The sequence below is a fragment of the Marmota marmota genome, unplaced genomic scaffold (genome assembly GCF_001458135.2).
Source record: "Marmota marmota marmota unplaced genomic scaffold, marMar, whole genome shotgun sequence".
NCBI classification, from domain to species: Eukaryota; Metazoa; Chordata; class Mammalia; order Rodentia; family Sciuridae; genus Marmota; species Marmota marmota.
In genome coordinates this window covers 7,411,072-7,425,005 of record NW_025999925.1, presented here as the reverse complement: position 1 = coordinate 7,425,005, position 13,934 = coordinate 7,411,072, and the positions used below count along the sequence as shown (strand labels likewise).

The 13,934-nt window shown below is 32.5% G+C and overlaps 1 protein-coding gene across 5 annotated transcripts in view; it reads right to left on the bottom strand.

Annotated features, from left to right (window-relative positions):
• Positions 1-2,618: 2,618 nt before the first annotated feature.
• Positions 2,619-13,934, bottom strand: part of Tent2 (terminal nucleotidyltransferase 2) — a 62,477-nt gene continuing 51,161 nt past the window's right edge. For all 5 annotated transcript variants that reach the window (XM_015497838.2, XM_048800195.1, XM_015497839.2 and 2 more), the window contains 4 exons: positions 12,434-12,570; positions 7,887-7,978; positions 5,604-5,683; positions 2,619-4,057 (listed from right to left, as the gene is read on the bottom strand). In XM_015497838.2, the coding sequence (XP_015353324.1) occupies positions 3,983-4,057; positions 5,604-5,683; positions 7,887-7,978; positions 12,434-12,570 (384 nt within the window). In that variant the 3' untranslated portion in view covers positions 2,619-3,982. The remainder of the gene's footprint in view (positions 4,058-5,603; positions 5,684-7,886; positions 7,979-12,433; positions 12,571-13,934) is intronic.

The window sequence follows — 13,934 nt, the reverse complement described above, 5'->3', positions numbered from 1 at the left end:
TCCAGCTGCCGGCTGATGATTGGCTCACAGCGGCCCCAGCAACATCTAGCTGATTGGCTCCTCGGCCCCAGCAACATCTAGCTGATTGGCTCCTCTGCGGTGATGCTCATTGGACTGTTTCCCTGCCCTTTCAGACCACGGAGCTGCTCATTGGGGGACTTTTTTTGGCTCCGCCCACGTGACCCAGCCAATCGGCCTCAAGAGCAGGAGGATTGTGGGAGGTGGAGAGAGGCTTGTGTGGGAGAGAGAGGCTTGTGGAAAGCCGGTGGTGGCAGTTGAGGCTCTGAGGATTTTTCCTGAGAGGCTGTTTTGTTTGGCGTGTGTGGTTCTAAAAATAAAGTTAGTTTCTTTTGACAAGTGGCTCCTGATTGTGCCCAGCCAGACTGCGGCAGGTACCAAAACAGTTACATCAAAGTTCCAGTGCTCCACAGCACAGAGGGATGACTGCATTTCACAATAACCTATTACACATTTCACGAATAAGGGACTTGAAGAATAGGGCTGTAATGAGAAGGAAATAAAGATAATAATTACCTTGATTTAATCAACTGTACCCCATAAATATGTACAATTAAAATAATAAATCTCCTTCTGAATTCCTGATTGCACAAAAAATCTATGCCTTATTTAAAACAACACTGAAAATACAATATTAATAAGGGCAATAAACCAGAGACTACAAATAGGGAATGTAGGACGAAGTATATTCCTGTTTTATTTTCTAATTGGTCTTAAAAATAAAAATCTAGATAAATTTTTTTTAATTGTATGAAATCATTACTCTGTACCTTTACCTACACAATTTCTTCTATCTGAAAAAGTTCTTCCCATCTCTGATTACTGATAATTCAAGATCACCCCTCTTTCTGAAATCCTCAGGTTAAACTCAGTACTCCTTTTATGGGTTCCCATATGAGCTTACATTTCAAATATTTTGGTATCTTTCCCCCAGTAGAATTTAGACATTTATTACCTATCTTTGTCCCACAATCCCAGCTCAAAAACTGGCAAAGCACCTCGCACACAGAACAAACTTAGAGAATGCTCCCTGAAGAGAACAGGACCAGAGCTGTTGAGTATGCACAACAGGTACAGATATCTTTACAATGCAGAAAGGTATCACTCTTTTTATGAGAATGACTTTATAACTAGAATGGCAAATACTGGGGACGGGGGTAGGGGGTATCGGGGATTGAACTCGGGGGCATTCAACTAGAGTCACATCCCTAGCCCTATTTTTTTTTTGTTTAGAGACAGGGTCTTACTGACTTGCTTAGCGCCTCGCTTTTGCTGGGGCTAGCTTTGAACTAGCAATCCTCCTAACCTCAGCCTCCTGAGCGGTGGGACTACAGGCATGCGCCATAGCGCCAGGCCAAACACTTATTTTTAATCATAGCAGATTCTATTCACAGAATTGTTGAATATGATGAATGGAGGTTTGGTATTTATTATTCTCTAGTTATGCCAGTTTGTATGTATATGTTTGGTCTGTGGGCAAGGAAGGGAAGACAAGTCAGATACACTATGGAACTAATAGCTTAATGGGCATAGGAATAGAAACAGAAGAGTCCAGGCTCCCAGGTTTTATTAAACCTGGTTTAACATTAGGTAGGCTTTCCATTAACAATTCAAATGACCATGCTCACCTGGGACAAAAAGAATTCAATTGCAGTTGTGGGTATCTGCTAAAATCTAACCTACTGGTAGCCATTCTGCTTCTTCAAATTCACTCAGAATTTCTCAGGAACACTAAAAAGTCTAGAAAACTTATTTGCAAAGAACCTAGCTTGAATTAATCCAAAATTGAGAACTGCAGTACAGAGTATAATACTTTAACAAAACATGCAAATATATAGAAAATGGGGAAGTCAACACCAATAAAATAATTTAGTGTTCACTGCACAAATAGCTAAGAACAAAATTAAGTCTAAAAAAATTCTTTCATATATTCACAGCCCACTTATCTGTCCCATTTGAACTGTCACAAAGTTCATAATCTTAAGTGTCAGCCCACTGATCTAGAATGAAAGTTGATTAACTTCTTGATCTAGTGGTAACACTGAATCAGCTGAAAATGAATAATAGTGTAGGGTCACTGAAAGCTGAGAAAATAGTGGCAGTGCAAGAGTTCACACTATGGTAAATTCTGGGGCTTTATTAGGAAATGCCATAATAACTGCAGAGGCAGAGCACCTTACACACACCCATCCCTGAGAACTGTACAATATTACTGAATGATAAGTACTATTGTTTGTAATGATTACCCAAAGTCATCACCTGAATATTAATTATACTCAATTCATTTTGATAAAGAAGAGTTGTACAATGTATAATCAATTTCAGGAAAAATTCCAAGAATTCGTATAAAAAGTTCAACTGTATCAAATATTACACATTAGTAATCTAAAAAAATCACCTACATGGAAAGCTTCATTCCTAATGGCAGAAAAAATAAGGTACTAATATGGTTAACTGGCTCTAACCATGGATGAACTTAATTCCAAGATTCTCTGTATTAATCTAAATAACCAAGCACAACAAATGAAGTCAGATCAGCTCTAGATGCTAACTATAGCCCCAATCTCATTTCAAAAGCAAAGATGTTCACAGAAAAACAATTTCCATATATAAACTTTATTCCATTTGACATCATACAAAAGTTTAAACGTAAAGAAAATGAAAATATGCACCTTTTACATGTCAAAGAAAAGCAAGTTTTAGCTTCTGAATTGGCTTGCAAAAAAAATACTTAAGAGGTACAAACTGTATTACAGTAGGTCTAAAAGAAGTTGTCTGCAATCCTTTTAAAAAAGTTAAAACTGTTTTCAAGATTTTTTTAATATTTAAATTTACAGGCACTCGCCAATTTACAAATATTTACATAAATTTAAAAAAACCTTAATAAACACTAACTTTTTTAGCAGCCACCACTACTTCTTTGATGTGGAAAAGAAATACTACAAAAGATATTTTTACAAACATTAAGCTTTTATTTATATTTTTTTATGTCTTACCTAAAACTTTGTAGTGGCTTACTGCCTAAAAATTCCAGTTTAGATTACAGTCCTATAATTGTACACACACCAAAAAAATCTGATTCTACCAACAGGATATAATCTTAACTTTGATGCTTCAGTTTCTGTTGCTTCTTGTCATCGGAAAAATAAGCAGGAAACGGAAGTAAAGCAAAAGTGCACATTGCACTAAAGCACAGGAAACTTAATCTTTTCAAAATGTCTACATAAAATAGTCCTTAAAACAGTTCTTAACAATTCACTAACTGCTCTAAGAGTTAGTGCTTGCATTACTACAGTGCAAAATGTGTTATTTCAACATAAAATCTAAAGCAATCTCAAAAGTACATCAAAAGCACGTGAGGTACTAATGAAATGCTAATAAAGACACTCAAAGCCTCAATCTGTCCCTGGGAGGCAAGTGAAAATTTAAGACAATTGTCCAGTATTTCATGACACTGCCGTGATTTTACTGAAATAAAAGATTTCATTTTGCTTCAAGTAACTGAATAACTGACTTGAATCTTCACTTTTTAAGAACAGACTTAGACAACAATCTATCTGTTGTATATTACACTTTAAGCATGTACAAATGAGATCCTTTCCAAAAATCCCACACAGCTCTTCACTCTTAGTATGTGGTACAATTAACTGAAATTGTATCAAAAACCTTTTTATTTGTTCAGGTAATTTCCCAAAATATATTTTATCTGATTGCCTGAAAATTCATGCCATAATATTACTAATCATCAATGTAAACATCTTCAAAAATACATTTTTTAAATCAAAGTATTTTATTAGGAAATGTCATAATAAAATATGCCATCTTTATATAAGTGTGTCCTTTTAAAAATAAAACAGGAAACAAGAGGAACAATTAAAAATAAACCATGATAGAGGTAAACAAATGCATTATGCTGTAACTATTGTTCTTTATTTCTCAGAAGAATTTAAGAAACAGAGGCCAGTTATCTTTTCAGGATAGCAGCTCTTAAAGGTAATATACTGTTCAAATCTCTTTTGTTTTTCAATCTGTGCCATGACTGGGAGAGAGAGAGAAAAAAAATCATTCTTAAAACATAAAATATATGCAGAATACAGAATAAAAGACAAAGAATGTTAACAGTGGTTTTTTCTGATGGTGGAAAACTTTTGGGTAACTTCTTTCTTCCTTGTGTTTTTATTTCCCAAGTTGTTAACATCATCCAAGTATTGTTTTTGTAGCCAAAAAGAAAATGTTATTTTAAAATTCCATACCTGTATGGTTCTAATTCATTAATTTAAAAGTGCAAAAAAACATAAAAATAAAAGTACACATGCAGGTGGTACAAAAAAAGTAAAACTGACAATAACAACATTCACAGACTTAATACTTTTGTCTAAAATAGGAAGACAATTAAAACAAAACTTTTGGATTTGAGAAGGTAAGAAAAAATTACTTCAATTAGTTGATAAATTTTTCTTGTCTTTACTAGCTTTTACAATTACAAATATTACGTATGAAGGACAAAGTAAATCTAAAAAATGCAATTCATGTATGCCCTTGAAAACAAATAATGAATGGAATTTATTTTTTTTAAATCCTGAAATTCCTGTTTACAAGCTAAAAATCTGGCTCACTACTTTAATTTATTCTCATAATGGCTCCAATGACTAAAAATATTGGTTTTTCAGCTACATAATTCTAAATGAAAAGCTCACTCATCAATAAGAACAAGGTAGCAAAATGCTACTTCCGAGTTCTTAATCTGACAGACAAAAGTATTCCTTCTTAAGTATCTGTTTTAAAATTAAAGACGTTCTATGCTGGGGTTGTAGCTCAGTAGTACAGTGACTGACTAGCATGTGTGAGGCACTGGGTTCGATTTCTCAGCACTGCATATAAATAAATAAAAGTCCACCAACAATTAAAAGAAAAATAAATTTAAAAAAAATTAAAGTTCTGTACAACAAATTTTCTATTCTGGCTGACAAATTGAGAGGGCCTAGTTTGAAGGATAGCTGATAATATAATACCTGAATTTTAAGTTATCATTAAAATAAAGTATGATTTTCACAGTTCTCTGATCTTTTTCTTCTATTAAGCTTTTCCCCCATGTTTCTATTAATGCACTTCCCCACATATGGTGGAATTTCATGAAGACAGGGACCTTGTCTAGCAACACTAGTAATAAATTTACACTGAAAACATATACAAACATATATTTTCAAAACTTCTCAAAATATAAACAAGGATAAAATGGGACTTTAGTTCCTTGTGACAGTGAAATATGCAAGACAACAGCTTTCTTTTAAGGATATAAAAAATACCCTGATATTTTAGGGAAGGAAAGGAATCCATTAGGCTTTACTCATTATTTTGGGAGTTTAATAAGCTCCCTATAAAAATGTTTATTTCTTAAAAAAAAAAAAAAAAAAAAGTCACGTGTATGAAAAGAGAGCCAGCTTTCTCTGAAGGAAAAAGTATATCTATATTCAAGTAATAAATTCCCTATTACATTATATTAATGGTTTCACAACAATATATATTCATTTTTACAGCATACTATTCCACTAATGTTTATAGAGTTAATTTGATGCACTATTTACCTTTAAAAATTGATCCTTGATCATGTCAAACTTCTGTTTTTCATGCACAGCTCTGGCTGTATTAGTCCCATCAAAAGGTTCTGCAATGTTAAATGCACATATGAAAAATAAATTCTTAAAATGAGAACTTTCCTTTTTTGGTGGGGGGGCAGCTGATGATGGTGGAGTTCAAACTCAGGGCTCACCCATACCAGGCAAGTACTCTACCACTGAGTTATGTCTCCAACCCTCCAAATTTTTTAGATTATGTGAAACTGTCAATATATGATGGGTTTTGACCTATGAAAACAGCAATTTCATATGGCTCAACCTAATATCTTTATTGAACTTATGCATACAGAAAAGTTTCATACAGCTATCAGCTGTCTAATAAAGATAGAATTCAAGTAAAATGACTAAAAATGAAAGTTATCAAAGTAAGTTAATTCTAAATCATAAAAGTGGATAAGATTTCTGAAGAATTACAGAGGGTCAAGTATCTACCCTAAGAGGGGAGAAAGTTAAAGAATAAAAAGTTATCGAGGTTAGGGATGTGGCTCAGTGCCCCTGGTTTTAATCCCCAGTACCAAAATAAATAAACAAGTACCACTCTATTCATGAGAGGTACCCAATGTCAAATGTCACAGGAAGGTAATCTGAAGTTTAATTTTAATTTAAAAGCTGATTTTGTCCAGCAGAAGAAAGGTCAATAAATCTTTAAAGCAGAAGTTCAACACTGGAGAAAATGAAACATAGTGTTATGTTATGGTGTAGTGTGTAGTTTAGAAAGAAATACAGTGAGGATAGTAACTTCTATGAGAAATTTAGTAGAGAAGGAATCAGAATAGGAGACAGGAAGAAAACAAACAAAAGTTTGTGTTTTTCCCATATCTACATTCCATGTCCAGACCCACCTTCACCTATAAGATAAGGGAGAAGAGTCCATATTTGGAAATAAATGACAAGAGGACAAGGAAACTGAAGAAGGATAACTGAAGTCATTAGGAGTGAGATTGATTGGGAGCAGAAGGCAAACTTGCTATAAATTAAGATTCTGGACCCTGTAAAAGAGGAGGGAAAGTACTTAGAAGAATCAGTAGGATCAAGCTAAGAATATTTTTCAAAGATGAAAATGCCTATAAATATCTTAAAGCTGAAAGAGAGAGATGGGAGAGAAAAGGAATGAAGTTGCTAGAAAGAGAAATGGTAGCTGAGGGGAAAGACCTGGAAAAACTGTGAAAGGAAATCTGATAAAGGGTTTTGCTGTAGATTACAGTACTATAATCCAAGCAGGCCCATAATCTTAAAAGCGTCTTTATTTATTTTGTATTGCTTAGAAGGGCTATTTTGTAAAGGGTGTTTATTGTCACAGTTATTATGTTTTTTTTTTAATTTCAAAAAAAAAAAAAAAAAAAGGACAAGGCCATATGCCAAAGTATAGTGAATCACATCATACACAGTACTTTATAACAATGTTTAATATTCAAAAGAACACAAGTAACTAAAATAACATACACTCTCTGTAAAATTTATTAATAAACCAAATACCAAAGCAGATTTTAATTCCTATTCACAAACTCAAATTTTAAGATGCTGCATATAATTCAAGACTAAAATATTCTAAATCTAATGTTTTCTACAAACACTGATTCTCGATTCTTTTCTTTTTTATCTTGAGATTTACAAAGGTCTTCAGTTTGGTATCTATGCAAACAATTTTGCCTCTTTTATTTTTTTTCCTTTTTCTTTTTTTGATGCTGGGAATCCAACCCAGGGCCTCATGCATGCTAGACAAACTCTCTATTATGCCTCTTAAAGTCAGTTTACCACTGACTCAAAGAAAATGTCTCAGCTACACATAAATTAATTTTAGAGAAAAGAATTTACTTTCACGTTAACTTTCATAGTAAAATTAACTTCAGAAAAAAACTAGTTTGCATTAAATAACAATATTTTCAGTGTCAAAGAATACAGATCATTTCAATAAGAATCATCTTCTATGATATTTTCTCCTATCTGTAAATCATGACATTAAATTTCAATCAACCAAAAGTAGGAGGAATGCACAAAGCCTATTCAGCTCTTACCAACAAAGATTACTCAAATTCATGTTTATTATTTCTCATAACTAAAGAATTTGAAATGATTTTTTTAATTAAAAATTTAAAACTAGAAGACCTGTGAATCACTTCAAGACATAAATAAATATATTACTTTTAACTGCAATACAAGCTGAAATTAGTCAAGTAATTCGGTACCATGATGATAACTGGATGGTAAATAGAGTAATCATGGGAAAACTACCTTCTACACAGATGTATTTATTTCTCCATTCAATACCATCAGGCCTTGGAATGGCTTTGGCTTCACGAACTGAAATCATTTGACTATTCCAGCTATAAGAAGAAAAACATTAAATCATGTCAAGTATTTTCATAATCTCCTTTTTATTATATCTAAAGTAAGGCCAACCCTGATTTTCTTACAGAATAATGAAATTTGCCTCAACCATCAGCACAATCTTTATTTCCCTTCTCTAATTATTTTCTCGACAGCACTTACCTTCTAACAACTTGCTTATATATTATGTTATTATTTCTTGTGTGCTTCCCAAGTAGAATGAAGTCTAAGATGCTTAGATATTTATCTTTTTTTCCTACTGTTCATCTAGTTACTGAGTACATACAAGCTATTCAATACATGTTTACTGAATAAATGAAGTAGTACAAAAAAACTAAAAAACTTTAAGTAATCAAAAAATTATGCTCACTGCTAATACCCAAATAAGAATTTTTTATTTGTTAAGAGAAAAGCAATCTTCTTGTGTTGTTTTCTGGTACCATTTGTTCAGGTATATCTTGTATGTCTTGTGAGAAATTTTTAAAATTTACTTTTAAATTTTTAAAATTTCTAATAGAAGCATGTAGGTATTGTTTTAGGAAAACAAAACTGATACTCTATGAAAACAATGCTATTGCTACATATCAGACACAGCTGTCAACAGCAAAATTTTACTCAAGAAAACAACTTTATTGGCACAGCTAAAAATAAATCATCTGATCTTTAGTATACACCAACTTTATACTTTGTTTCTTAAAGGTTTAAGAAGTTTTCACATTTCTAACAGTTATTACAAGCATTCTTTTTCCAAAGGAACATGTTAAAATATATGACCATTCTATACAAGAGAAAAATAAATTTGAAAAATAGCTCAAATCCTTTTTTCAGCAGTATTTAGCTTTCTCTACCATTTCAGCAAGCAGAGAAAGACTACATCTTGGAACCTTCCGATTCCAACATTCACCCTACCCTTCCTCTATGTAAGAGAGGATCCATAAGAATATAACCACAGGTCCAGCATGCCATTTGTTTCTGGAAATGTCATAAATTTCTATATTAATTAAGAAAAATCTTGTATCTTCTGAAGTTTAATAATTTAAAGCATGTTACAAGTATAATTTTCTATTTTGTTTTATCAAAAGTGGCATAGAAATATTATAAAGGGATTTTAAGTCCTTTAAATATATGTGTGTCTGTATGTACATATATAATATCACTTATATGCACACACACATCTGAATTTATACTTTTTTTTTTTTTAAATATTTATTTATTTATTTTAGTTTTAGGCGGACACAACATCTTTGTTTACATGTATGTGGTGCTGAGGATCGAACCCGGGCCGCACGCATGCCAGGCGAGCGCGCTACCATTTGAGCCACATCCCCAGCCCTGAATTTATACATTTTAAAAACAAGTGAGATTCAGGTGTAGTGGTACAAGCCTGTGAACCAGTTACTCAGGATGCTGAAGCAAGAGTATCATAAGTTCCAGGCCAGTCTGGGCAACACAGCAAGACCTCATCACTTTCCTCATGCCACACACAACACACACACAAAATGCGCTGTCAAATGAAAATAATATTAGTTATTGGTTACAGCAAATTTTTTTAGAATCCTCATGTACTGCAGTTCCAGAAGTATGAACTCCAAAAAAAAAAAAAATAATAATTCTGATCTATTGCTTTAGATGTTTCTTAAAAATTAACAATATAAGGGGAAGAGTTATAGAACCATAACTGAACTAAACATAGTTATAATATTATACTTTGTATTACTTAAGAAAAATTTCACTAACAAAATGAACTTTCTCCTAGGATGATTTCTAGTATCAGCTTAAAGGGAAATTGTATTTGTAAACATTACTTTTAAAATGCACAGATTGATGTTTTTTTCTTTCAGAAGAGTTTAGAATATTAAAATATAAGGCTGTAGGTATAGCTCAGAGATAGAGCACTTTACTACCTGGGTTCAATACCAGTGGAAGGAAGAAGGAAAGGAAGGAAAAACTACTAAAATACTATATCCTGCTGTTAAGTTACAACTTTTGTTTCTTTAAACTAAAGGAATTCAGTTGTCAACACTAAATTTCTATTAAATTCAATTCTGAATTTACATTAGATGCCACTACCTGACTACTTGGTTCTAAACTGGGTCACAAAAACCTATGCAACACATATTCATTTAATTGATTATCCCTAATCAGGTATCATTTACGCTTCAACTTACAGTCAACCCAAGTAATGCAAGTTATTTAAATGACTATCATTTGAAGTACTTCAAAGGGAAAAAAAAATACTTTGAATCACAACCATTCAAACTGATTAAATCTACTCATTTTCAACAAACTTTTGAATATTTTTAATTATTAACTATTTCAAATCATTAAAACATAATATATAATTTATTTACTCTAAGAAGTAAATTTAAATGTAGAATGTCAATGGTAATTTTAAAAATATTTTCCTTAAATATTTCATTCTTTAAAACACATAAGGCAGGGCTGGGTTGTAGGCTTAGTAGAACACTTGCCTAGCATGTGTGAGGCACTGGATTCAATCCTCAGCACCACATAAAAATAAATAAAACAAAGGTATTTTGTCTACCTACAACAACAAAAATACAAAGACACACAAAGCAGCCAGGCATAGTAGTGCACACCGAGTCTCAGTGACTCGGAAGGCTGAGGCAGGAGAATATCAAGTTTGAGGTCAGCCAGGGCAACTTAGTGAGAGCCTGTCTCAAAATAAAAAAAAAATTAAAAGGGCTAGGGCTGTATCTCAGTGGTAAAGCACTCCTGGATTCAATCCCCAGTACAAGAGTGTGGGACTCCAGGGGGGACAGAGACAGAATACAAATATACAAGCCCTTTATCATACTGATCTATTCTTGATCATTATTTGCTTACCATGTGAAGCACTGATTACATTGATTATATTTCCTAGAATCCTTGGTGATCCTTGTCCACTATTTTGTCAGTTCATAGTTCCCAATGAATCTGTGAAGCCTAACTTCATTTAAAAAAATTTTAGCATAGCAGCACAATGTGAGTGAAGTGGGTAAGAAAAACCAGTCATTTTTTTATTTACTTATCTTTATGTTATGTTATTTATTTAACAGTTGGGGGTCTGGCTATATTGCCTTATCTGCCCCTGATCTTCTGGGCTCAAGCAATTCTTCTCCCTCAGGAATCAGAGTAGCTGGTATTACAGGCATGCACCACCATAGATGTCTAAAGATCCATAATTTTTAAATGGCTATATAAACCTTCTACAACGTTTATATCATGTACTCAAAGCATTCCTTACCAAGCATTTAATTCTTTGTCTTTAAAGAGAATTTTTAAATTGAATATCTCAACATACAGAAGAAATTGATCCTCAGCACCACATAAAAATAAAAAAATAAAGGTATTGTGGTGTTCAACTACAACTAAAAAAATATTTTTTTTTGAAAAGGGCTTTACTTTTTAGAATCTGAATAACATTTCTTCTTTCATGTCCCATGTTTCAAATCATCTAAGTCAGATTTCTTTAGAGCTACTTGTATCACATCTGAAAAAACAATACCAATATTGCAGTGTATCACAGTTAAGTGTGAACTGTGCAAACTATCTGAAACAGTACCCTTATAAGGTATGAGATCTTTCAGTGAGTGACTTCATCTCTCTTACTTCATATCTCTCTAAGCCTCCCTGGTAAAATATGAGGACATCATATAATACCACCTAATAATAGTTACTTTGTAAACTGAATGAGATAATACATATAATCTGCTTAGAAGCATTTTAGCACTTACTAATAGTAATTTATTATTATTGTTATTCTCCTCTCCAAATTCCTTCAAAATGGTTTAAGGTTCATTGCACCCTCCTCTAATTTTGTATAATTCCCAAACTTGTCTTCTTCCTTCAAACTTCCCCAGATTGATCAGAAAAGCAGCAAACAAATACTAGCCTCACTATCTCTGGACTTAGAACTCCCAAAAGAATTTTCTCTTCTGTCTGGACTGATTGTGCACTTTGTCTCATGTTTATATATTGCCCTCAAAACAAAAAAGGAGAAAAAGATGTTTCCTTGATGTGCCTATCACACTAACACAACTATTAATCAGATAGCATGAATTAAATAAAAAATTTCCAAGTCTGTCTTGGCTGTATTTTTAACTGCACATTTTAGTTCCTAGAAAATGTATCTGTTCCAATCTACAAAATACCTAAAAGACAGGACCCATAGAGACTCTTTTATGGAATGAGGCAGCAAAACAAAGTGGGAACATGAATAAAATCAGCTAAAACTGGGCTTATTAAATGGAGCTTATTAAACTATAATATTTTTATTAGTTAGAATTATTAGATCAATTTAGCATCTAATATCATTAAATATTAAATTTCATAAATTACACATTTCTGAATATGCTTACAGCACTATAGTTGACAAATAGAGCTTCTGACCAAATTTGTAGCATTCACTTACATATAAATGAATCAACACAATTTAAAGTTTTACTTACTCAAACTCTGTAGCATAATATTTAAGAAAGCCCAGTAAGAGGTCCCCAAGACTTGATTCATTCTTTGAGAGGTAAGGAGGAACATTACATGGAGCTTGATGTACAAGGTGCAGCTGTATAACAGGACTGAAACATTCCTGTTAAAAAAAGAAAAAAAATGTAAAGCCATTTAAAACATTTACACTAAAAAACTTAACAAATCCTAATGCAAGTTGAGGAGAGAAGAAATTTTCTTTTGGTATCCAGGGGTACTCTACCACTAAGCTACATCCGCAGCTCTTTTTATTTTTTATTTTAAGACAGGGTCTCACTAGTGTTGCATACTGGCTTCAAACTTGTGATCACCTGCCTTAGCCTCCCAAGTCACTAGAATTACAGGTGTGTGCCACTATGCCTGGTGAGAAAAATTTCCTTTATATTGGCAATTTGGAAATTTGAAGATTTTCTTCTAAAGGTTTCACCAATACTTGGAGTAAGCCAGAAATTACCTGAAAAACTAAGATATTCTAATTCTTGGCTCAGGTATATCATTAAGTTAACATTTCTACGGTAGCAGAAGATTTCTAACTCATAAGTAAAATTTTATTATACATACATGATTCCTCCCAATAATATTAATATTTTCATAAATTTATCTCCTTAATTATTTCTACAAGGAGCAGATGTACCTTAGGTATAAAGGCTATATCCAAACACAAATTAAATAATTTTCCAACTGCCACTTAATCTTTTTCTCAAAGGCCACAAAAATAGCTTTAATGTATAAATAGTACTTATGCTGATTTAAGATTTTTAAATTTTTGTTTTATTCTGTTTTTATATTTTGTTTTTTAGAGGGAAGAGAAGATAGACATTAAACATGAACTTGAAAAGACAAAGGCAAGGAAAAGAAGATAATACACATAACGAACAATATATTTAGCAATACTTTTACCACAGTATTTATCCATATAAACTGCTTGCAATCCAGGTCCAAATAAGACATTTATCAGAAGGAATACTAATGGATACTTAATGTTTGGCCTATGGTATATCATTCACTATCATATCTGTTCTTCCTCTATTAGCAGCAAGTTCTGAATCTGAAGAACTGCATATGAATATAAGGTTTTCAAGTAATATATACCCATAAATTAAAAAATTATTTTCCTAAGGTAATTTGTACAATGCCATTGAAAATAGTTTTCTGCATTTACCCACTGCCATCACAGCAAAAATGAATAAAAATTATAAAAAAGCAACTGAGTAAACTGGGTAATGCAGCAGAACAACTAAAATGAGTTAAGGTTACTATTTAACAGATTAACCTTGGGCTTATAGATATTATTTCAACTGAAACATCTAAGTAACTCTAAAAAAATTTAAGCTTCCTTATCATTCAATGCTAATCCTCAAAAAAATCAATAAAAACAAAAGAGCAAAAAACAAAAATATTTTCTCCCTTGTTCCATTACCTAGAATTCTATTAATAATGTTTAACCATTGAGAAGTGATTACCTTT